This window comes from Pezoporus flaviventris, unplaced genomic scaffold (genome assembly GCF_033815535.1).
Source record: "Pezoporus flaviventris isolate CSIRO_AGI_PZ_B2104156 unplaced genomic scaffold, CSIRO_AGI_Pfla_v1 ptg000002l, whole genome shotgun sequence".
Taxonomy (NCBI): Eukaryota; Metazoa; Chordata; class Aves; order Psittaciformes; family Psittacidae; genus Pezoporus; species Pezoporus flaviventris.
Window position 1 is genome coordinate 79,151,594 of NW_026892550.1, and position 24,876 is coordinate 79,176,469.

The 24,876-nt window shown below is 35.3% G+C and overlaps 1 protein-coding gene across 3 annotated transcripts in view; it reads right to left on the minus strand.

Annotated features, from left to right (window-relative positions):
• Positions 1-8,502: 8,502 nt before the first annotated feature.
• AEBP2 (AE binding protein 2) overlaps positions 8,503-24,876 on the minus strand; it is a 45,152-nt gene continuing 28,778 nt past the window's right edge. The window contains exons 5-9 of one of the 3 annotated variants that reach the window (XM_061444612.1): positions 19,357-19,481; positions 15,269-15,336; positions 12,249-12,362; positions 11,919-11,985; positions 8,503-10,619 (exon numbers count right to left, since the gene is read on the minus strand). In XM_061444612.1, coding sequence (XP_061300596.1) covers positions 11,931-11,985; positions 12,249-12,362; positions 15,269-15,336; positions 19,357-19,481 — 362 coding nt within the window. In that variant the 3' untranslated portion in view covers positions 8,503-10,619; positions 11,919-11,930. The remainder of the gene's footprint in view (positions 10,620-11,918; positions 11,986-12,248; positions 12,363-15,268; positions 15,337-19,356; positions 19,482-24,876) is intronic. The other 2 variants (XM_061444614.1, XM_061444613.1) reach the window with 2 other exon arrangements.

The window sequence follows — 24,876 nt, forward strand, 5'->3', positions numbered from 1 at the left end:
CTTACTTAGACACTAAATACAGAATTCCATGAACATACTGGCATCCTGTCATGCCCCTTTAAGAATAATCAGGTGGTCAAAAGTGGAGCCTTGGGTCCTGGAATTGAAAAGGTGTTTAAAGAATAAAGTGATCAAGCACCATAATTACCCAGCCACATTTTCCAAAATTTGATAAAGTTCAAAATAAATTTTCTGTACTTTAATAATATTTCTTTAAAATATTTTCACTTTTATTAGTCAGTTTTATTAAAAGAGAAGGCAGTTTGTATTCTGCTCTGCAATATCTGAGAGATATAGTCCAAACAGTAAAATAGGAAAGCTGTTAAAACAGTAATACACAATTCCATCCTATAGCAACAAGGGCAATAAATTGCACATAAGGAGTCAGGTTTAGAAAAGGAACTAAGCACCTTAAGTAATATCACTACAAAGTGACACATTTATGCATAGTCATAGTATGGTAGATTGCTGCCACCTTTTGGTTACAGACTGCTACAAAATTAAATTACCTAACACACAAGCAATGGAAACTCATACTGCAACACATGGGATCCTACATTTAACAACAGTGGGATGGGACAGGAGCATCATTTATACTTTCCACAAACTTCACAGTGTGTGGCTGCATGTCTTGACATCTACTTACTATCCTCCAGCTTAATATACCTTCTTCTTCTATTGCGGAAATCAGCTCCCATTAGAATGCATGTACTGGTTACTAAATTATGAAATACTTTGAGATTAAAACTCACAAATATATTAGCTAAGAAAAAAATAATAATCCAAGGAGATAAACACATCAGAAACTACAATGTAGAATTTGTACAGCTTGTAGTAGATTACCCAGATGAGACTTTAGTCAGGATAAACCTTTCATCTTGCATTTCTCCTCCACAATAATTCACTCTCAACAACAATAAATGCCGCTTATTTTAAGATAGTGGCCACCTTTCACCCCAAACCTAGCTCTTTGAAAATTTTACAGCACAGATTCAACTTTTATCCTCATCTATTTTTAAAATTATTACTAATGAGTCAATGAGAAGTAAAACATGCAAAAAAATCACTGCTACCATAGATTTTACCTATGCAGCCTGTGCTACAACTTAGGAGACTATGTACATAATACATGAAGCAAACAAATCCAGTTAGTTTTACCCATGAAGAAGGTATTTCCAGACTCTGAGATCTGACTGTAACATAAGTCCTCAGCCTTCCAATCTATCGCAAACGCATCAACTGTAGAGGTAACAGCCACAATGAAACTATTAAAAAGATCTTCATATCTATTATCCTCCTTTCTTAAGTCTATGCAACCCGATCAAATGTTATTTGAATGAGGCAGCACATGTGTCTGGTCAGTGAGGACATGAAATTCATAGATGACTGCACAGCACAATGAAAAGGCAGCAATACTACATGATGGCTTTGAGTATGAAGGCACAGCAAAATTTTAGTAATTACACATGAACTTGCTCATTGTCAGCAGAACATCTCTTGACATCCTTTTATGTTTCCCCACCTCCCCACTTGCTTAAAAAGAAAGAATCCAGCTGCAGGCAACTGCTAATTAAATACTTTGGCTTTCATCTACAGTTGCTGTATGCACACATCTGCTGTGCAATAAACACTGCTTTAAGTGCAATTGACATATTTTCTATGCTCTAGGAGAGAATATTTATGACATGAAGAAAGAAAAAGGAAGCAGGGTCCAAACCCCTGCCTCACATTCACTAGAAAGTAAAAGCTGCAAAGTATTTAAAACGGTTTAAAATGCCTTTATTGCTTAAGGGCAGTCTTTAATCTCACATTCCAGTGCTTTGCTCTAAAAATAACATATTTACTAGGGTTTTTTTGCCTTAAAATTATGTAAATCCAAACATATATTTCAGCACCTAAACATGTTTAAGTGGTTCATGTTGAGCATTTTGGCTTAAATGAATCATAAGCAACAGCATGCTCCTTTCCTCCTGATTTCACAATCTGGGTTTCAGGCATGGATTTAAACAGAGGTAGACAAATCACATACCTGTAATCAAGTCCTTCTGAAGTCAACGAAGCATCCAGATGCTTCGTCAGACTCCATATGCCTGTACAAATCTCACTGACCGATGTGAGCTTAGACATAACATGAATGGTACACGCCATGACTGATCCATGGCATTCAAACAAAGGAGATCTCTGAGTTCGGTCAGTGGCATAGAATCATAGGTAGGAAAACACCTTAAAGATCATGAAGTCCAACTTCTATCCCAGGACTGTCAACTCCATCATATCACTGAGGGCCTCATCTAGAGAGCTTTTGAATACTTCCAGGCATGGTGATTCCACCACTGCCCTGATCACCCTTTCAGGGAAGACATTTTTCCTAATATCCAATCTAACCTTTCCCAATATCCAATCTAAACCTTTCCTAATATCCAATCTAAACGGCTTAAGGCTGTTACCTCTTGTCCTATCGCCTGTTACCTGGGAGAAGAGATGGACCCTCACCTCATTACAACCTCCTTCCAGGTAGTTGTAGAGAGTGGTAAGGTCCCCCCTGAGCTCTTACAGGACATTTAGTCCTATGTCCTTATGTCATGCTTTAACCCCAGCTCGTAACTCAGTATCATACAGCCACTTATTCACTCCCCACTGACCGCTCCCCAGGGCAGGATGGGGAGGAGAATCAAAGGAACGTAAAACCTGCATGTTAAGAACAGTTTAATAACTAAAGTATAATATAAAACTACTAATAATAACGATAAGGGAAATAACAAGGGGAAGAAATATAAAAGGGGAAAGGAAAAAACCAAAACCCCAAACAATAAACACAAGTGCTGCGCAATAAAATTGCTCACCACCCACCGACAAAATACCCAGCCTGACCAAGCAGTGATCTGGGCCTTCCAGGTAACTCCCCCCCAGTTTATGTACTGGGCACAATGTGCTGTGGTACAGAATACCTCTTTGGCTAGTTTGCATCAGGTGTCCTGTCTCTGCTAGCTCCTGGCTTCTTGTGCCAAGAAGCTTCTCACATGAGAGACTGAAAAGCCCTTGATCAGGGTTAAGTACTCTTAGCAACAACTAAAACACTGGTTATCAGCATTGTTCTCAGACTAAAACCAAAATGCAGCACTGTACCGGCTACTAGGAAGAAAATTAACTCTATCCCAGCTGAAACCAGGTGCCTTCCTATCCCTTTCAGCTGGGATGGAGGTAATTTTCTTCCTAGTAGCTGGTACAGTGCTTGTGTTTTAGATTTAGGATTAGAGTGACATTCGCAACAGAGATGCTGTTGTTGCTGAGCAGTGCTTATCCTAAGTCAAGGGCTTCTCAGCTTCTCATGTTGTCCTGCCAATGATGAAGCTAGAGGGGCACAAGAAGCTGGGATGTGACACAGCCAGGACAGCTGATCAGAGGTGGCCAAAGAGGTGGCCAAACAGATGGCAACCCACTGCTCAGGGACTGGCTGGACATTGGTCACTGGGTAGTGAGCAATTGCACTGTGCCTCACTTGTTTTGTATATTCTTTTATCATTATTTTCCTTTTCTGTCCTATTAAACTGTCTTTATCTTAACCAACAAGTTTTACCTTTCCTTTCGCTAATTCTCTACTCATCCCACCACGGTGAATTGAGAAAATAGCCATGTGGACTTTAGTTGCCTGCTGAGTTAAACCACAACATATTACAGAATGAGTTTTTGCTGTGAAGTTGTTGTGCATTACTAGTATTCAAGTATGATGTAAGTCCCTTTGGAACTTCTGGTGAAACATTTTGCTGGATATTGTTGAAAGCAGCTGTTTGTGAGAACAGTACAAGTTCAACAGTACAAACAAGTACTACAGAAGAAGAAACACTTCCAGATATTCACCTATCTAACATTCTCCTTAAATACAGTGCAATTATACACTCTCAAGAAAAAAAAAATAAAAAATCCCAAACTCCCCATCCCATCCCAGACTTAGAGCGGCAGGATCACCTCCTTCTACATGCGGGTCACAGTCCTTTCGATGCAGCCCAGGATGTATGGCTGGTTATCTCAAATCAGAAGCAGTTCTTCATAGTAAGTATGAAGGGATCTTGTATCTTTCACTGAGACTACAAACACAGGCAAGGTATTAAGACAAAAAGATATTAACATTTGACACAACTTTTCAACAGCATCCAGTAGACAGCACACAAGTTTTCTGTAAGCACGACAACCCAACGGTATGCTGATCGGCAATTATCTCTCATCTGGGATGAAGTAAACAGATTTATATTACTTACTATTTGTTAGTCTATTGCCAAGGAGGATTTACAAGACTGAAAAGAAACATTTCCAGAATTAGTAAAAACAAATAATGTAGCACAAATCACAGCACAATAATCTTCATAAACAATTGCAGGAGCTGAATTTACCCATGACCAGCTGGGTTGACAGCCCACCTCCAGTATGCAATCAAAAGTTTTATTCTCTCTACACTTGTAACTACATTTCTTTATTCTGTTGTTAAGCTACATTGTGACATCAAAGACATCTTGACTTTTAATTCCTCTTTGGGAAAGAATTAGAGATGAAGTGCAAATATGTGTGTGGGAGAGAAGGAGAAATAAATATAGTAAACTTGATGTACAGCTGACAGCAAAATAGCACTGGAACAACAGGCTAGAGCAGAACACTGCTTTTCTTTTTGCCTTAACAGAAAACAGGGAAAACAGTATTACTAACTCTCAACCTCCATCCCCTACCAAACCCACAAGTTACATCTTTCTTCCTCTCTTGTTCCAAGTCTTCATGGAAGAAAACATCCACTACTAGTCTGAGTTACTCCACTAGCTCTAACATGACAGCTCAGCACAGTGAGCCTTGTGGATATCAACAGGTAACTCCCAATACTGCTATTGCCCCTGAAAATGATGCTATATCCTGGATTTTAATAGTTTAAGAAATTACAGATCAAAATACTTTAAGATGACATTGCAAGCTGAGATTTCAAAAATCAGGGCACACAAGAATTACAGGTACATGTGGAACCTTACTGTAGTCCATCTCTATACTGTAACTACTGTGTGCTGTGAATGGATTAACATGGAAAGTACTGGACAAAAAACAAGAAGGTTGGTTAAATTTTAAGGATTACAAAGCACTAAGCAGCAGACAACAGCATTCCAACTGTATGCTTCATTAAAATGAAAAATACAAAGCAGTGATTACAGGATATTGATAAAACTGCATCAAATCCCAAGCATACATACAGATTACTGTACAGAGTACTGTATACTGTCGTATGAGAATTAAGACACATGGACATATATAGTCTGGGGAGAATTTTTCACTGTAAGAACGGCTGCTGTAATAAACACAGCAGGAAAACAAGTTCTCAATATTGCCATTTCCAGTCAAAACCCCAAAACAGAGGCTGCAACACTGGTCTATGCTCATGACCAGTCTCTTACCTAGAAAGAGTAAATTCACAGCTCCTGTCTCCTGGAAGCAGTGCTCCACTTTAAACATAAAAAATTAACTGCTGGCATTTTTTGTCCCTCCAGCAGATAAGCTGAGATTTCACAGCATACCTAAATCTACTTGTTTTTTCTAGTTTGTCAGCTATGTTCACGGAAACATAACAGAATACATGGTTTAAAAAAAAAAAAAAATCTTCATGTTCCAGAAGTATGAGGTTTATTTTTGGTCAGATTTCAGTTCGTTCCACATTAGAAATAATATTGTAAAAGAGATTACAGTAGTGAAGCCCTTCAGCACTGTAAGAATTCTTCTCATATACTGACACATTCACCTCTAATATTTATACCTTAGTCTTCTCATTGCAAGCACACAGAATTTCACAAAATGAGGCCCTATTACAAAGGCACTAACAAATGGACATTCCTGATTTTAAAATACATTTTCCATGATACTGCTGAAAACAGTAGTGCAGGTGGGGCTTTTTCCCCAAAATAATGTAATTTAGAAATTGTTACTAGAACTTGAAGTGACATCATTTACCAAAGAGCATTCTTTGCTTGGAATAAGTAAACACCAGGATAAAACATCTAAAGGCACTTTTACTTGGCTAAGAAAATCCATATGATGTTAAGACCATATTCTGCCACTGGAATGTTTTGTTTAGAATACCTTGGTTTAGGGATCAAACTGTTTATTTTATTTTCACAGCTGTGTGCATATAGGAGCCATTCACAGAATGTCCCCTTAACAATTTGGAAAATGACTGAAAGAAGCCATAGATTCCGCTGCTTTTTTGAAAGCCAACTATCCTGATGAGATTTCTTTTTTCTGTTGTACTTGTCATCCATTAACGTGACAAGAAAAATTTCATATCCAAGTTTAAAGTATCAAGACAAGAAAGCATTAAGTGAAAATATATTATCAATTGCAGACTGATAAATAAGACTGGTTTGCTATGATAATCAATTCACATGCTGCCCTGAAAAGCTGAAAGAAACAGAAATTGACTGCTTAAATGCCTATAATTTAAAATTATGCAGATTTAAATATAATTAACCTATTTGTTCCCAAATGAAGCTAGTCCAGATTTAATACATAATTTAAATTGGAAACTACCAATATTATCGGTATAATACATACTAAATTAAAAATACAGTGTTGAATGTTAAGCAATTTGGCCAAAATCTGAAAAATTACAGTAACTTCAGAGAAACTTATACTGAATACAAGAACTGATGTGTTTCTGCTCCTTAAAGTGCTTTAGTAGATAGAGATTAATATCAAATAATCAGCTATAAGCTATGCTCAAATGCTAGGATATGAATTTCCATCCCGTTTAGCAAAAGCAATGTTCTTCATTCTCAAAACACCACTACTCACTCGAAAGTCCTGTTATTCAGCTTTAGAAAACTGTCAAACTCAAGCCAACACATTCCAAAAGGACTGGTGACTTTGGGCACATATACTTGGGTGCGCCGCAACTCTTGAAAAGTGAGCCTTTCAAAAACGCTTGATTTAGTACTTCCTTTGAAAGGCGTCCCAGAAGTAAGATAACCCAAGACACCCACAAACACACTTGAGATTTCTGTGCTAGTGTCACCTGACAGCAAAGGAGTAAACACTCCCTCCCACACCTTTTTCTGACCCACATCCTCGAGCATCAGCAGCTACCTTAAGCTAACACACCAGTATAGTTCAAGGACAGAGCAGGCCTAAGCATAGACTAAAGCCCCAAATCCAGCGAGAGATGATCAATTTTCAGTTCAAACAGCTCCAACTCTAGCCATATCCTATGACCATAGATCACTAACATGATCTAAACATGGCTGATGTATCCGTGAGCACGTGGGCTGGAAGAGAAAACCTGCTCAGTTCCGAGTGACAGCATCACAGAACTATTCATGTTGGAAGTGAGCATCTGAGCATCTAAGTGAGCATCTAATCCAACCTTCTGCCCAGTGCAACACTAACAGCACTGAATCTAGACCACGCTGCTCAGGGCTTTGTCTGCATCTTGAAAACTGTTAAGGACAGATTTGTGGCATTTCTGGAAGTAATCTGTTCTGACTCTTGACTATCCTCACAATGGCAAAAATTTGCCATTTCAACTTATGACCACCGACTCCCAGCATTCTGTTGTGCAATTTTAAATGCGCCTGGCTCCACCTTCTTGTAACTTCTCAGGTACTGGAAGGCTGCTGTTAGGTTCCTCTAAACCCTTTTCTTTCCAGGCTGAACTTGTCCAGCTCCCTTAGCCTCTCCTCACAGAGTACACACTCCAGTGTATTCTGCCATGATTTAACTATGAAATTAAGTAATTTTCTTTTGCTTACCTTCTGCAATGTGTTAAAGATAATACAGAACCTCTACGCAAAAAATACAAATTTAGGATATTTACACAGTTTCTTGTTAAAATAGTCTGGAAAAAGACTGCAGTGAAGGGTAAAATAACTACAGACTTGTCTTGATGACATTTCTCTACAGGGAAAATAAAAATGCTGTAAGAATTTGGGAAATCTATTAAAAAAAAGTGTTCTTAGGACAGGAGGAAACCTCTATATGTTACATCCTGAAAGAAAATACATGGAGCTACTCAATAGGGAAGGGGCCAACTATTTCATCAAGACTTTTCAAGAATAACTGTTCTTCTGACTGTCAGTTTCATGTATCTTGTAATCCAATAAAACTGAAATTCATTTAGGGACACACACAAAAACTGAAGGTAAAAAACAGCCAAAAGTCCACTTACCTTCTGACTCCTATGGACAGTTTAATTAATTCCAGTGTATTCATTTGTTCACAGACATTTTAAATTTAAACTGATTTTTCCTTCCAAGGCAGAAGCTGTACCATGTGAGTATCAGGTAATACGTTTCTCAAACCCAAAGAAAGAATGTTGTGGTTTACATGAACAAAACATGACTTGAAACCATCATTTCCCCATTTTGTAAAGGTATGGTTTACCCCATTTTGCAAGGTAAGTGTTACCACTTAGGAAACAGAGATAGTGACATTTTTAAATTTACCTTTAAAAACTTCAGTAAAATCTTACAATTTTGAAGCTAATGAGGTTTGTTTGCTTTGTTTTATTAGAAAAAATACTCAGGCAAGGTCTACAATCATCTGTCAATTATAAATGACTTACAAGAAACTCATGAAGCAATAAAATTAAAAAAATACAAATACAAACTATATCTGAAACACTTCTATTTGGCAATTTTATAACGAATTCAAAAAGAGAAACAAAGATTACGGATTATTTTAAAGGTACAGAAAAAGCAGTAGGTGAAGTGCTCAAGCAAAAAAAAAAAAAACAAAAAAACCAAACCAAAACACTGCAATTTTTTTTTTTTCAAAAATAAAGTCACATCACTACAGATTTTGTGAATAATACCCTTATTAAACAACCATTCCAGAACATCTTATATTAGTGGTGCTTTTAATCTGCACTTCATTTTGTTTGATAAGATTTTTTTTGTTTGTATATAAGTAACATTTTTAACCCACTGGAGCTAAGCAAGACTCTCGTGTCAGTACCAATGCAGAATGCATCTGTAGTATATTAAGATATGCTCACTCCTGCAACCAAAGGGTTACTTTAAGTTTTATTCTATTTAATAAAAATTTAGTGTAAAAACTGCTGGTTATTAGTTTCACTGTAGTAAATTCCTCCCCAATAAGGAGGACTAACTCTGCAGTTTGACTGCATATATTCATACAAATTTTACATATTAGTTCCTTCCAATAGTAAGGAAAAAACTAATTTCATGTTCACTATTAGAAAGGAGCGCCATGAATTAATTATGGGTACTATTCATCCCTCTAAGATTTCTGGGAAGGATGTTCAATGTTATTTTTGTTCTTACAACAGATATTAACAGTAGTATATAGTCCCTTAGGTATGTAAAAGAAGTTTTTTTTTATTGTTAAGGAAGGTGCTTTTTTTAAACAATTCTTCTGGCAGCACTAGTGAATTACAATATCCTTCAATATTATTTCTACCATAATATATACATTTTAACTTTCATGCCTCTAGAAAAACATCTACAGTACATTTCATAATATAAAAATATATTACAAATCTGCTGAAATATTTACAGGCAATGTCCTATTATCTATATGCAACATTTTTGTCTCCATACAAAGACTAACAGGTTAGACGCATCTCTATTTGTCAGTTAAAAAAAATCCATGGCTTCTTGCTTATTAAGCAAGAAAATGATTTTACTTTCCTTTTCAAAGCCAACTTTGGTGCATAAAGGATTGAATTTCTAGATTTTTTAAAAAATACCATTTTCTTTACATCTAGAAAACATTAGGCCAAATAAAAAAAGTATACTTTACAAGTGAATGGGGGATCCTAGAGGGTCAAAAAAGTAAAATAAAACACCAATAACACTAACTGCTTACGTAGAGGTTTTTAGAAACCCCACCACTGATACTGATCACATAAAAGCAGATCTCATTAAACATACTATACTACTCTTGAAGAGGGGGTCAGACATACTGCAACACTCTTAACATCTTTAAACCGTACTATGTATTCATAGTTGATTGGAAAAGACAAGCATTCCATCAACATTCATTTAAACATTATAATCCAACATATTTTAGGGATCTGCAAAAGGACACAAGATTACAAATGACAAATGATTACTATCCACCATACTCAAAAGGGCAACAGAATAATCCCTTGGTAGCTATACTATTGTCTGGCATGTGTTGTATTTAGTTAACATTGACAAGAAGCCTAATAGCTTGTTAACAGTTCTGGGAATTGTGAGTAAATGGTGATGGTTACTTTTTCTTTTCATCAAATATAAACTACTGTATTCACTAAAGAAAAAAGCAGCTTAAAGAAGCAAGCATGCAAAGCCTTTTAGTTGTTCCACTAAGTTGCCAGAAGAGTGTTTGCTCAGTCTCCCACTGTACCATTCCATGAAAATGTGGATATACAGTAATATATTAATATATTCCACAGAAGCATCAACTTCATTCACAGAATGTTTACACTAAGCATAAATATATATCTAAGACAAAAAAAAAGAAAAAAGTTAAAAAAAAAAAAGGATGGGATTTGACTAATGTGCAACTTTATTTCTAAATCCATTGTCAGTGACTAAGACTGCAGGTGTCCCCACTTCCTTGGTTTTTACCTCTTCAACCTCTTCTGGGGCATTGTTCTGTAAAAGAAGACAGTACAGTTTTACATAAAAACCCTGAGAAGTAAATTTGAGTCAGCTACAGTATACTATGAAAACATGACTATATAAAATGTACTTTCATTTAATTTGATTAAAACTGAAAAACATTTTAGATGATCCTATATTAGCGTACATTTCAGATTATTATTTCAAACTTTCTATTGGAGTCATCATTTTAGCACAAAATTAATAGCTGTCACTGAATTTCTTTAATCATTTTTTCCCCTTGTTAAGTTTTGGTCTTTAACTTTTATTTCTCTAATCTCCCACAATTGGTCCCGAAGCTCTTTTAATCACACTCTGATCTATACTGCTAATAATCTAGTACAACATTATGTATAAGGAACCTTTTTTTTTATTTGGGAGATGCAGAAAGGGTGGCTCATTTTTTCCCAAGGATTTAATCTCAAATATCATTACATTTTTATTTTAAAATATTATTTTTAACTTTTCAAATCAAACTGATCTATCAAGGTAATCAATATAAACATGATTAACACCTAAACTGGATTATGAAACAGTCACTGTGTTAAGCAGTTTTAAAACACAAAATCCAATTTCCTCGTAACATTTTTATGATTTACGGTTAACATCAGTAATTAACATACTAAAGTAAGTATTTTAAATACTTACACTTACAAAGAAAGCAGAAATAGTATGAATATTTATTTTGATATCGTAAACCGGGATTTCATTAATTTGATTAGTGAAATACATTAAAGGTGAACTGAAATGCTTACCACATATCAAAACTTCAGATTAGTGCTCTAGTTACTCCTTTAGACCCTAGGTTACTGCATGTTAAGGAAGAAATACAGGAGCACTGAACTTCTGTTATGGTAGAAAAAAAGACTTTTGTCCTAAATTCATTTCATGAAATTTTAGCATAAGCCCATAAATACATATTTCTGGGCTTTAAAAAACTTAAAGAGTGAATTAAGCATTTCAATTACCTTTAAAAACTGTACACGCGCAGAAGTGTGGGTACTGAAAATTATGCGAGAACACTAATAAAGGGGAAAGGGGGGAGGAATCAGGAAATTATAAGAAACAAGATGGATCTTTAGGGCCGATCTGAAGCCCTAAAAATACAATGTGAATATAGCTTAAAGGCAAGTAACATGTACTGCCCCCTTCTTTCCCGCTCTGAAGAATCTTGTATTAAAAAAATAACAGTACTTATATAAAGTACAGATTTCAAGGTAATACTGCATGTATTACAGCTGAATATAAAATATGTAAAGGTAAATTTGGACTTTAAAAAATTGGCATACAAACCAGTATGTGATCTTAACAGAAGTGATCTTTCAGGATTCCACTGTGTGTACCTCCTTTACTAGAATTTCTGTACACCAAGCACAAAAAAGTAAAATACACTTGGTAAATACACACATTCCCCGTTTCTCAGTAACTAGAGTTCAGTTCAAGTAGTTAAGAAATTCTGAAACAACTTAAGACTTCAGAACTTAACCCCTGGACGCTGACAGGATTGAGGCTCCCTGGTCTGGTGTATAATGCCATTAGCAATCCTGATTTTCCAACGTCAAAAAGTTAAGTGAGTCTTAAGACCATATTTGAGTTAAGAAAGTTTCGAAATTAGGATGTTACCTGTATATGTTTGGGTCCAGAAGCAAGGCAGTATCTTTTGGTAGTTTTGATAAATGAACTACTTTAGTTTTTAACTGATGTCGCTCACTTTCATTTACCCACACATCAGGAAGACTATGAATAAATAAATAAAATAAAAATATTCAAAAAAGATAAAACTATTTTTCTTAACATAAAGCTATGTGGTAAACTAGCACATATGAGATTTTTTAAAGCAACTTTTACATATCACTGTTTGAAAAAAATCTTCACAGGAGTGAGAAAAAGACAGCCAATCTTTACACATTATACTTCAAATTTTTCCAAGTTCTCAGGATGGAAAATATACTAAAAAGAATTTAGATTATTCCAGAAGAATGCTAAGCCAAATGTATCATGACAACAGCACTACATTCTCCATTTTAACAACTTAATGTGAAAATGGGTAGCAGGAATTAAAAAAAACCAACAAAACAGATATTTGAAAATACTTTATTTTACTGGGCATAAAATTCTTTGATGCTGTCAAAAAAGGGTAAGTAAAAGCCAGAATACACTGCAAGCACTGAGCTTTGAGTTACACTAATGTGCTTGCTCCAAGTTCCAACTTTGCTGAAGTTAACTGTTTGATTGTCTTCTGAGGAAATACAGGCAATCACCACAAAATAGTTTGGCTCTGTAACAGTTCTCATTGAGATACAGAATAAACCTTGGTCGTTACATATCAAAAGGAAATGCTGCTTCAGTGCCGACTGCAATGAAACTTGGGGAAGAGGGCTGCAGGTAACATACATCACTGATCTATGATTTGTACTTTAATTCTTTGAAACCAAACATGCCCACTTTAGAGTGGCTTACTACATTATTGCTTCTTTTACTGAAAGCACATCGGGTTTTTAAGGCCCTGCTGAAGTTTTCAGGTAACGCATTAAGAAAAGCACTCAGCCTGCAGAGCTTCTTAGTGAAAACCTGCTTTCGTGCCTCCTGTAAGTTAGCATTGATTAAAGCCGTGCAGAACAAACAAGTGATCCATTTTGTTTCCACTTTTTAAAATTCATTTCAGACTGGGGAGAAAGTTTAAGATCATAATTAAGAATTCTAACATTTTCTAGCATTTTGAAACAAGTTTCAAATTAAGAAACCCAGCATTTAAGACTATCTACATGAGTGTTTTCTCTGACAAAGCTATATGCGATTTTTACATACTTTTGCAAATTATTAAACTGAGTCACTATTTTTCATCAGTAAGTTAGCTGTAAATCAAATTCAATTTTTCAGGTAAGCCATCCCAAAAGTTAAATGAAAGAGAGATCTTTTACCCCAGTAGGAAAAGCAGTTTCTCCAATGATACTTTCCACTTTTCACATGAAGGTGGAAGAAAAAAAAATGGTGGGGGGAAGGGGGAAAACACACATACAAAACAGGACAGATGCAGCGCTCATGACACCACCCAGAAGGCAATCCATGTATCTACTAATGTTTAATACGGATCATGAAAGGTGAAAAAAACATCAGATTTTTTTAAAATAAATCCAAAATTGTTTTCTTGACAAGCAATGTTTAGAAGACATTTTTAGTAGAAGCTATATGCTGAAGATGCAAAATGATACAAACCACAAAGTAGAAAACTTTTTACATTGAAAGGCTATTTGAAATATACATAAAGAAAACAACTCAGTAAGCTAAGAAGTACTGGCACAAAGTATAAACTCCTGCTCCAAAAAGGAAAAAAACCCCTCAAGGGAAATGGGCATTTACCTTATTTATAGACTAGTATTTCACTTTCTGGGAAAAAAACCTTAATGTACCCATAACCTGGAAGAGTTTAACAGTTTCTCAAGATGACTCAGAATAGAAAAAGTTAAATCACTATTACTAGCTCCATCTGAAAGCTTGATCAACAGCTCAGCACAACGGAAAGTAATCATCATGACTGCATTCAGCTTTCTACAGTGTGAGTACATTCACTGTGTAAAACAAATGGATGACATAAGCCATGAAACCTTGCATTTGCTGTTCTAAGCTGTAATAATCAAGGTGAAATTGAGTTTACCAAATACTCAAAAGATTTAAAGCTATTCAGTGCAGGAAATACACCCACTACCTAACCCAACCGAGATGCAAGAAATATCAATTAAACCACATTATTCCTCTGACCTGACATTACTGAATAACTTGCCTTCTCCAATGCAGATTCTAATACTATATACAACTGCATGAGCAAAAGCCTTATTTGAATCTATATTAGAAAAAAAGCAACAATGAATCTGAAAGATCCCCTTGTTCTAGAAGCGTCAGAAGAAAAGAGATAAGGTCTCACCTATTTCAAAGAAGTAGGGAAAATCTTTTTAAACTACACTTAACTACTTCATCTGTCCCAAGCCTACCTGAGTGAAGTACTTTTGTCGTGCATTACATGTGAGAATACTCATTTGGAGCAAGGTAGAACTTTGAAAACCCAAGAGGAAAAAAGCAGCCAAACACGCTGGAAAAGTACATGGAGCTTCTGTGGGATAATCCAAAGAAGCAGCAACATGAGATGCACACCTTACAGGGCCAACTGTGGTTATTATACTGCTAAATTTTGGCACCTAGGCAAAGATTCTTGCACTTCTGCTGTTACAGTGATGATTGTATGTTTTTCAGTACCTAGAAGTATTTTAGTATCATGATGAATCAGTGGGTAATACAAAGCTGTTTCAGTGATAAATTTTCTTATGCACACAGCTGGCAAAACCAACCTGAGCTTCCTATTCAATAATCAGAGGACCTTGTTATTAACACCTAAAGTGACAAAATGCATTAAGAATACAGCTTCAACTTTAGCTGAACTGACTAAACAGCTGAAGTAAAAAGAAAAAAAAAATCAATTAAAGCAATGCTTATTATTTTTTAATAATGACTTCTTTATAAAAAACATTAAAACATGGAACTTTAACTGTTCAACAGCATAACATAATTTAGTGACAGAAAGTTCATTTACTCCACTGTAAATCCTTCCCCATTAAAATCCTATATTGTATCACTAGTAATATACTCACATGTCCTCTGGTGTCCAATGAAGCAAGAGTTTTATTTTTCCAGAATCTTCTTTTCTTTTAGCTATTACCTGATAAGTCACATAAATCATAATTAGAACCACATCTGCAGACTTTTTGCTCAAAACCTATTGCTCTTCATGTGTAACTCGATATTTATAAAAGGCAAACTGTTTTACTCTGAAAGTTGTATTACTCTATATAGAGTTAGAATATACCTTGTTTCTTTTGAAATAGTTCAGATTTTTAAGTTGCTACTCCAAAACTTGAAGAATACACGTTTCTCTACAAATACACTCATCTTGTTCCACAACACATCTATAGAAGATGGAAGAAACTGATGCAGCTTATAGTTTAATTACAGCATGGCATAAGGATAAAAATCTTCTCTCACAAATGCTTTGACATCTGGCCATACTGTATAACTGCCTAGGTAACTTTTACTCATTCCTTTTCAATACCCAAACCAAGCACTGAACCAGGTTATGGCAAAGGCTACTTGGAAAAACTCACAGGCTTAGAGACTATTTAATGCTTAGGTAATGAGGACCCTTAACATTGCAGAGAGTACACTTGCTGCTATTGTTCTATGAATGAAAAATCAAATGACATGTCAAAGACCTGTCAACAACTGATAAGTTTAAGCAGAACACAGGTACTCTACTGCTAAGGTCCCAGACAAGAAGCGAGAGCTCCTTTCTCATAGTTTCTCATACTAGCACATGGTAGACCAGCACATAAGACGCTCTCACAGAGAATAAAGTTTTTAGGTGCAAGACCCTGAAGCTAGACTCCCAACTTTAGCCAAGATAAAGTTAGAAACACACACACAGGAAGTATAAAAAAAAAGAAATCTGTTCATTCAGATGCAAATTTATTCTTTAACACCAGCATGCAAAAGGTATCCCAAAAATTTCCAGTAACCTGAACAACAGTGAAAAGCCACCTGCTTCCTCTTCTGATTTACCCTTCTCCTTCAGTACACGTCACAAGACTTAATACAGATTTTCCTATCTTCTTTAAATACCAATTCTCCTACCTTCTGCACCTCTGAGCATAAAATTCTTAGTAAACCTTTGAAAGATTCCATACACAGCCACTGCAGATACTGTAAACTGCAAAAACTCTTCTGAAAAGAACAGTAGCAACTGATCTTTATGGAAAAGGCTAAACTAAAACATAGCATATACCAAAGCCCGTAATCTGCACAAACCAGTTGAAAATCAACTCTGCATAATCTGAATATCATGCTTCTTATAAAAGATATAAATTAACACAATTAGCACTACGAAAATTTTACCATATCCTAGGCAGGCTAGAGTTAGAAACACAGCTATGATGCAGACAGATGCAAAATTGCAAAAATTTTGCAAAAAAACAACTGAAAAATTTCTATTTTGACAATAGTAAACAAAGCTTTACAGTCAAGTCTGCAAAAGTTACAACTGAAATGGGAAAAAAATCTAGCATATCTACAATAATGATGCTCTGAAGACTCAAAACTGTGTTGTAAAGAACTGAAGTCCATTAAGTTTTTCACTTAAAACTAGAATTCAGTCAGCAGACGTATGTTCAAAGACGGCTTTATTTGAAAAAACTCACACTGTATTATCTAAATTTCATGCACTGTTCCAGAAACAGTGAATTTAGCTCTGTAAACACATTAAAGCTGTCTCAAATCAGAAATGGAGTTCTGCTGACCTCTTCTGGAAAAAAAAAACACTTCACCCAGCAAACTGGTATACATCTTCAGTCATTTACTGTGTTGCAAAGTTTTAAGATTTCAAAACACATGTAACTAGTATCAATACATGTGACCACTGAATTGAAATACCAAAACCAGCTAAAATCAGTGAAAAATAGTTTAACATTCAAATATTATAGAGAATTAATTCTAGCAATTCAATAAGCAGGGGACAGAGGAGGCAGGGACAGGACACAGGACACAGTATTTTTTAATCACAGTAATATCTATTCTTTAGGTTAAATGGAAATGATAGAATTTTTCCATCTGAAAATTTATAGAAACAAAGTATCAAGAAATTAATTCCAATTAAAAAAAAAAAGCATATAAAAAACTCATAACGAAATCAAAGATGAACTCTGGACAGCAAAACCATTTCTTCAAAAAGGCTTTATTGATGACTGCATTCTACAGCTTTCCATATCTATAAAGAAGAGCTTGAAAAATAAATACATATATAGAAAAGGAATGACTTTTCATAGATGGTGAAAGGTATCTATAGTGACTGCTTAGAAATTCTTAACATTAGTAATCTTTCACTAGGATAAACATCCTATCAAATACCACAGTGCGCAGAAATTATTCTTATGCTGGGTAAAAAAAATAAATCTACATGATTTATGTCAATTTTCAGACAGCAAGACAATATTTTCTTTATATTTTTCACTTTTCAAATTAATGCCCCTCATAGCTACACATATTTTTCTTCATCTGAAGGTGGACCACACAAATCATATTAGATTATTTAGCCAGTCACCATTCAAATTCCATGTCCTAAAGCTTTTAAATTATGCAAAATGTGCTTGCATCTGAGGTGACCATTAGCTCAGTATAATAGCATGGATCCACAAGACTGCTTCTATTCTACCTTTTCTTTTCAAAGCAGATTTTAGGCTGAGTCTCACTGATATGGCTGCTGTCCAGCACACAAGCCCACACAACTGTAGCAGCATGCTAAAACAGTATAGCAAACTGCAGTTCAGGGCAGGAATCATAAAACACTTCTCCCAATGGTACAACCTCTCCCACAGCTGCCTAAGTGATTTCATATCTCATCAATGCCTATCACCTTAAGTGGCACATGCACAGATAAACTAAAAGGACTTGCACTACTTCCTCCAAGTTTATTCAAAGCAGTTTCAGAGCACATTCTGCCGTATGTCTCTTATGTCTCCTTATGAATAATTCCAATAGACAAAGGTGAGCTTCCACAACCAAGTAGTCTGCTTCAATAACCTTTCAGATTAAAGCACACTGTGAATTGGAAGAGAATCCGCTTTTCTCACAGCACTGTAAAATCCATGTTGGCCATGAAAACTAGAATGAGATGTAAAGAGAGTAACAGCTAAGCCACCTGCAATTACCCACTTGCAGCTGGTGCTCAATGCACATAAAGTTCAGGAGTAATCACTTTGGAAAAATTGGCCACAGACATTCTATAACAATCATCAGTCTTGTAGAACAGGGTGAAATAAATTAAGCATATAAAATCATGTTTCATTTATGGAAAGAGATTGACAATCCAGTAGCTAGAATCATGTGTTAAGGCTAAGCCATAGCTGAAGGTAAAGCAGTCAACACTACTTCCTTGGACTGTAGTTCATTTTGTACTAATCTACCAGTTTAAAAAGCACTCCTCCCCCTCATTTTGTTCCATCTCTTAATCCTTTCCTTCAGCTGAGTCTCTACTCTCCCAGGTTGGTTAAGAAATTGGAGGTTATACAGCTTTTAGAACTTTAGATCCCTATACCCTAATTCAGTACTTTCTTGCATGTTTTGAACTTTTCTGAATTAATACTGATGTTTATCCTATCCAAGCACAAGTGAAATTAACAAAACAGGATACAGGAATAGGACTAAAGGACACCTGGTATTTGCCTCCTCCTAGCAATTCACTGACATTTTGCTGGCAAGCTTATTAAAAAAGAAAAAAAAGCATAAACACCAATTTCAGATCAGTGTCTTTAAATACTCAATTATATAATTACCCTCAAATGATATCAGCATTGTCATTTAGGAATATGGAAATGCTATCTGCATTGCATTCTCATTTGGAATATATAACCAAATTTTTCTGCAATGCATACTTGCTGCTAGATATTTCCCCCAGTGTATCAGACAGGAAATGTTGCAAGCTACTCAATTTGTGAGCTAGAATAACTCCTAACACTACTTTTTAAAAGATAATTTATTAATAGAAATGGACAAATCAACAATGTAAAATACCCTCAATTACTTTTTTCTGATTAAATGCCTATAGCAGTAAGAGAAAAACAGAAATCTTTCTGAAGTATTAGGTTTTCAAGCACACAGGTAAACAAACAGAATGCATAACATACATACTTACAGTACTATGAAATACAACACTGTGGCCTTTTCCTAAGCTTTCTATATGTGCTGAGAGGTTAAAGCAGATGGCTCGATGTCTTATAGCATCCAGTGTTTGCGCATCAAAGAAGTCATGAGGTCTTGCTAGAAAAAAAGGAAAAGAGATCCTTAGTATTCAACACACTGAAAACATTCAAACACATCCAAGCATGCAAATAAGTCTCACGCATCATTAGTAAATAATTTATTATGGTAGTAACACTACCTTGTCAAGGTGTTGTAAACATTAATTTAACTGAGATGAAGACTACTAGGGTGGCACCTTGTAGTGGTGCAAGTTTGGTCAAGACATACTTCATGTAGATAAACCAGCTATTTTGACACACTGAATTACACTTGCTCAGTTTTTAAAGTTTCAAGTGAATTCTTGATCATTAAATTTACCAACTCATTCATTTTGCTCAAGACCTCTGGGAACATCCATTGCTATCACCTCTTAATAAAAAAGTCCCACTACAAAGAAACTAAGCCCAGAACTCATTATTAAATATAAGGTATAATTTAGTGCAAAAGCAGCTCTTACAGCACAGTCAAGAGTTACAGTATTATTCCTGTAACTTCTTAAAAACTGGTATTAAAGGACTTCAAAAGATGATAAAGCTTACAATCAACAAATTAAAAGCAGAACTATACATATGCCTTATTTCTTAACTTTATTATGAACAATCTGAAAAAAAAACCCAGCTATTTCTATTGAATAGAAAACAGAACTGCTTGGTACTGCAGTGGAACACAAACCAATGGATTAAGCAAGAATCATTGTGAACATACAGAAAATACCAGCTTGTCAGGAAACTTTTGATCTTTAAGGAGTATTAAGAAGTAATAATGCTGTTCTTGTGAAAAACTCCACACTGCTAGACGTGTTTGCTTCTGTGTACAAGTTGTCATTCCATGTTCCCTGATTACTGGCAAACATATTATTTCCTAGCCAAGAAGCACCACATATTACACTTGCATTTATAATGAGTAAAGTGCAATTAACATCCATCTGATATTTTACAACTAGTCTAAAGTCAGCAGGCACTAATAAAGCCCTCATCCTTTTAGAAAAGGACTTTTATAGTTAAGTGTTTCTTGAACAATAAAAAAATTATTGAATTCTGATTTGGAGTGTAAAGAATGTCTATCAATTCTACACTAAAACTAGCTAAACAGTAACTGCTACTAGGCACATACTTGCATACTGTTAGAAATACTTCACACACTTTTTTAAAAATAAACCATATGGTACAGTAGTAAAATTACATAAGCAAATGAAGCATGAATGAAATTAGTCAGGCTTTTTTGAAGCTTGAGAGCAGTAATTCTCTATATAACACCGAAATTAAAACTAAGATTTGATATTACATTATCAACTATGTACCTTCCAGTAATCTGCAAAAAAAAAGCCATTAAAAATTCTGCTGTCTTCACTGAATATAACTTCTATATTCTTTTTCACCAACCCTATCTATGAATTGCTTCAAAACAAACTACAAATTCCTCTTACAGCTAGTATTTGCTCCACTCCTGGGACTACTTGTTGTTAAGCATTCATCTGTACATTCTGTCCTTACTCTATCTCAGTTGGATACTGCCAATTAAGCAATCATCTCACTGAAATGCTTTCTCCCTGTAAGTGGCAAGTAAGCTCATGCTGCAGGTGGTCAATGATGCAAGCATATAAATATTTTATAAATATGAGGGAGGAAGAAAAGGGAGGGTAGAACGCAAAAGAAGCCCTACGTTTTTGCTTTTGATTTCATATGTGAAATTTCTTCAGGATTTACCACTGGATAACATTCAACAGACGCCGGAAAAAGGCCACAGTTTGTCAAAGGCATAAGAATAGTTCTGGTTATTCCTTATTGAGTGTTAATGCTGGATCTTCTCTGTGTCTTAAAGCTATACCCTCAAAATCATTTCAGAGCAAGCCATCTCCTTCCAAGTACACAAAGAAATTAAAATCTTCAAACCAGTATCCTACTAAATGAAATTCCAAGTCTTAGGTAACGTAATCTTACTATAAATTTCACGAACAGTAGATTTCCTTATGACGCTTTTCTCCAACATACTCATTTATTATGCTCATTAATTACTACAGTGTCATCTTTTCTACTGGAAAAGCAAGCGACAGTATTATGAACGTAATCTTAGGTTCTGAAAAATTCTCTGAGGTAGCTTCAGAGTAACAATACTGCGACCTGTTTGACATACACAGTTTTAGTATGCTTGGAGTATACCTCTAAATGACAGACTACATGAAACAGTGAATGTGCATAAGTTTATCCAGAAAAGAAAGCAAACTACTGACTGTAATCATGAATTACTCTGCAACCTCAAAATTTATGACAAATCAGGTGGTCTCTATAGCACCACTGATGTTAACAGCTATAAGGATGTCCATATTACAACATGTTTTCATCATAAAAGTACTAACTTCCAAACATAAAAGAACACATAATATTAACAGACAGCGAAAAAGAAGTGCAAAACAGTTTAAGAACCGCAAGATGTTACAAAAGAAAGAAAAAAATGTCAAGTTAACAGTAAGAATTCCCCTTATAGTATTAGATGATCACAATCTCACATAAAGCCAAAGCAAAGTTTCCTTTCTTTCTTCATGGATTAATGTTTTTCAGAAGGTGTTTACTATCAGATATAAAACATAAAGGAAACAAATTTATTGATTTGCTGTATTTAAACTATTAAGAGTTTATACAAAAGGATGTTTCAATAGCAGCATGTATTAGCAATCAATTGCCAATGAATATTTAGTTAGCTGCTTACACCTTGCAGAAAAAGCCAGGGTCACTTCAAACCGTGAGGAGGAAGAAAGAACACGCTGACAACATTTTTTCAGGTGAAAAAATTTCTGTGATGCAAAATTTATTTTTCCTCTAATGGTTATTTGTGAGCAACTTAGACTGTACACTATCAAACAGCATCCTGCTTTATACCCATTTCTCATAAATTGGTTTACGTCAACTTGCAGAGAACCTGGCACATGCATTCAACACTCCTCCATTTGGACTCTTAAAATGCCTAAATATAAAACTACGTTCCCAGCTTTATATATTCTAGACTGAAATTACTTAATGCTGTTCCTTCATTAGTTTGGCTTCTTAGGTAAGGGTCTTCTCTCTCCCTCATAATTCTTGAAAAGCCAAAATACATAAATTAGCAGATTTCATTCTTTAACTAAAACTAAGCTAAGAAACAGAAAGACAAACAAATCTGTCAAGGTCACCAAATCAACAGTAATCCACACAAAATTTTAAAAGAAAATCAATACTTAGCGTTTTCGGAAAATGCCATCAACTTTGGATACATTTCTGGGTCACATACCCTCTGGAGAAATATATTACAGTAGTCAGTTCCCAGCTCAGTTAAAGATTATTTCTGCCTTACGGTGAAAAACTCTACAGCCAGCACTGCATTTGCCTCAAGAGGCAAGAAGATTAAAAAATTGTTCAAGCAGCTGTCATTTTTCTTGCTGAGCAACACTTGATCAAGACAGCAGGCCTTTCAAGTACTAGTCTCAACTTTTTAACTTTCCCATAATATTTACTACTTACACTTTTTACCATAGATTCATTCAAGAATTCTGTAATATATTCTTACTACAACTAAAACGTCTTTGCAGGTAATTTGAAGTTTTAACTACGAAGCTCTGATTTGGAACTTGGCAGCTAATAACGTTTATCAATTACTAACAAAATGCCAACCTGAAAAAAACCTCTTCTGCATAAGGTGAAAAAAATGAATAAAGACACATTAAATTGGCCATCTAACCAGATTAGTATGGAGAAGCAAGCTAGGATGCAATTCAAGAACCTCTGAAAGTGAAAATTTTTAAGGGACCAATCTTATATATCTGTATTTTGAGTACCACAGTCAACAAATCAAGATAATCCTTTAGGAAACTACAACTATTTCAAGTCTCTCTTTTCATTACAACTACGATGAGCTAAAAACATACTACAAAGTGACCACATAACCCTCCGCTGATCAGCCTTTTTTTCTTGAGCTTTCTCATTTACACAGACTGCTAAACAGAAACCTCTTTGAAAGTCAATTTCTGAAAAGAACAGAAATAGCTTTCTATGGTCTTTGAATGTTGAAACAGTGTCAAAAGTAGAGTTTACACTTCAAGTTTACACTTTTAAAATGTATTTAATGATATAATTTGCTCAGATATATTTTAAGAATACCCAAACATTTCCAGAAAAATAAAGTATAAAATAGATCACCATAACTACAGTTAACAGCAACTCCTCTAGCACTGAACCTCACAGTGTGGAAGAAAGACACAGGAACTAAACTTTTCAGAGTTCCAGGTGACACTGTATCTTTCCAGGTCAGGCTTGTGTTCCAGGCAGAAAAATGACCACTGCTTCATAAATTTCAGTTGCTTAAAAACTCAGGTGAGGTATTAAGATAAGAATAATCACAATCATGATACAGAGCAATCGCCTAAGACCACTAGTATGTGCATCCCCTGCTGCAGTACTAGGTGAGTAATTGGTAAATCTATCTTTCCACAGGAAGAGAAAGATCAATACAGCAAAGTGTTCTGCCACAGAAGAGTCCTGGAAAATGTAAGACTGAAATTGCTGTCCCAGCAAACTAAAAAATGTTCTCCAGAAACAACATCACCAAAAATCCTACTGCCAGCCAGGAGACAGTACTGAAAGTACTGCCTGCTTATGAACAGAGCTCTGGACAATATGAGACCACTGGTTCTTAAAAAAAAGGTCTCGCACTGCTCTCCGATACTGTAAGGTTGCCGTTACACCACAGCTAGAAATTAATGGAAAGGTTTTTTTCAGCTGTTGATGTATCAGCAGGAAAACAAATCTAAGCTCTTTTTACATGCTTCTAACTCCAAAATGTAACTGCCACAGTAACAGTTTAAAATTAGTAAACCAGTCCAGTATTGGAGAGCTGCATTCAGAGCAAACAGAAAACAAAGCTAAATTTTTTTAACAATTGCCTAGTCTTTCCTAACATTTCTGCACATTAGAATCTCTAAATAAATTTAACATGGCTATTATTCTGATGCTAGAACAACTCAGGAACTTAACAACTGGATCAAAATGGACTAGGAAAGGTACTTGGTGATTACTGCCTACTAGAGGAAACAAGTCTCATTTTAAATGATAAATCACACTTCTCAGCACATCGGTTCATATAAAATTAATGAACGTCAACTGTGTGGAGACAGATTTAAAAAACGTAGCAAGTCACATCTGTTCAAAATTAGATCTTGGTTATGCTCACAAAATTATCATTAAGCTAATGAAATGTTTTGCTCAAAAGAGAGCTTATATAATATGCATTTATCTCTAATTTATATGAATCTGCAATCTGTCTGCAGTACTGAACTTCAGAACTCAACATCACTAAACAGAACATTTTCCAGCAGTAACAGTTAGCAAACAAAAAGTAACTCTAAAATGAAAAGTATCTTTAAATTGTAAATGCAAACTGTTGC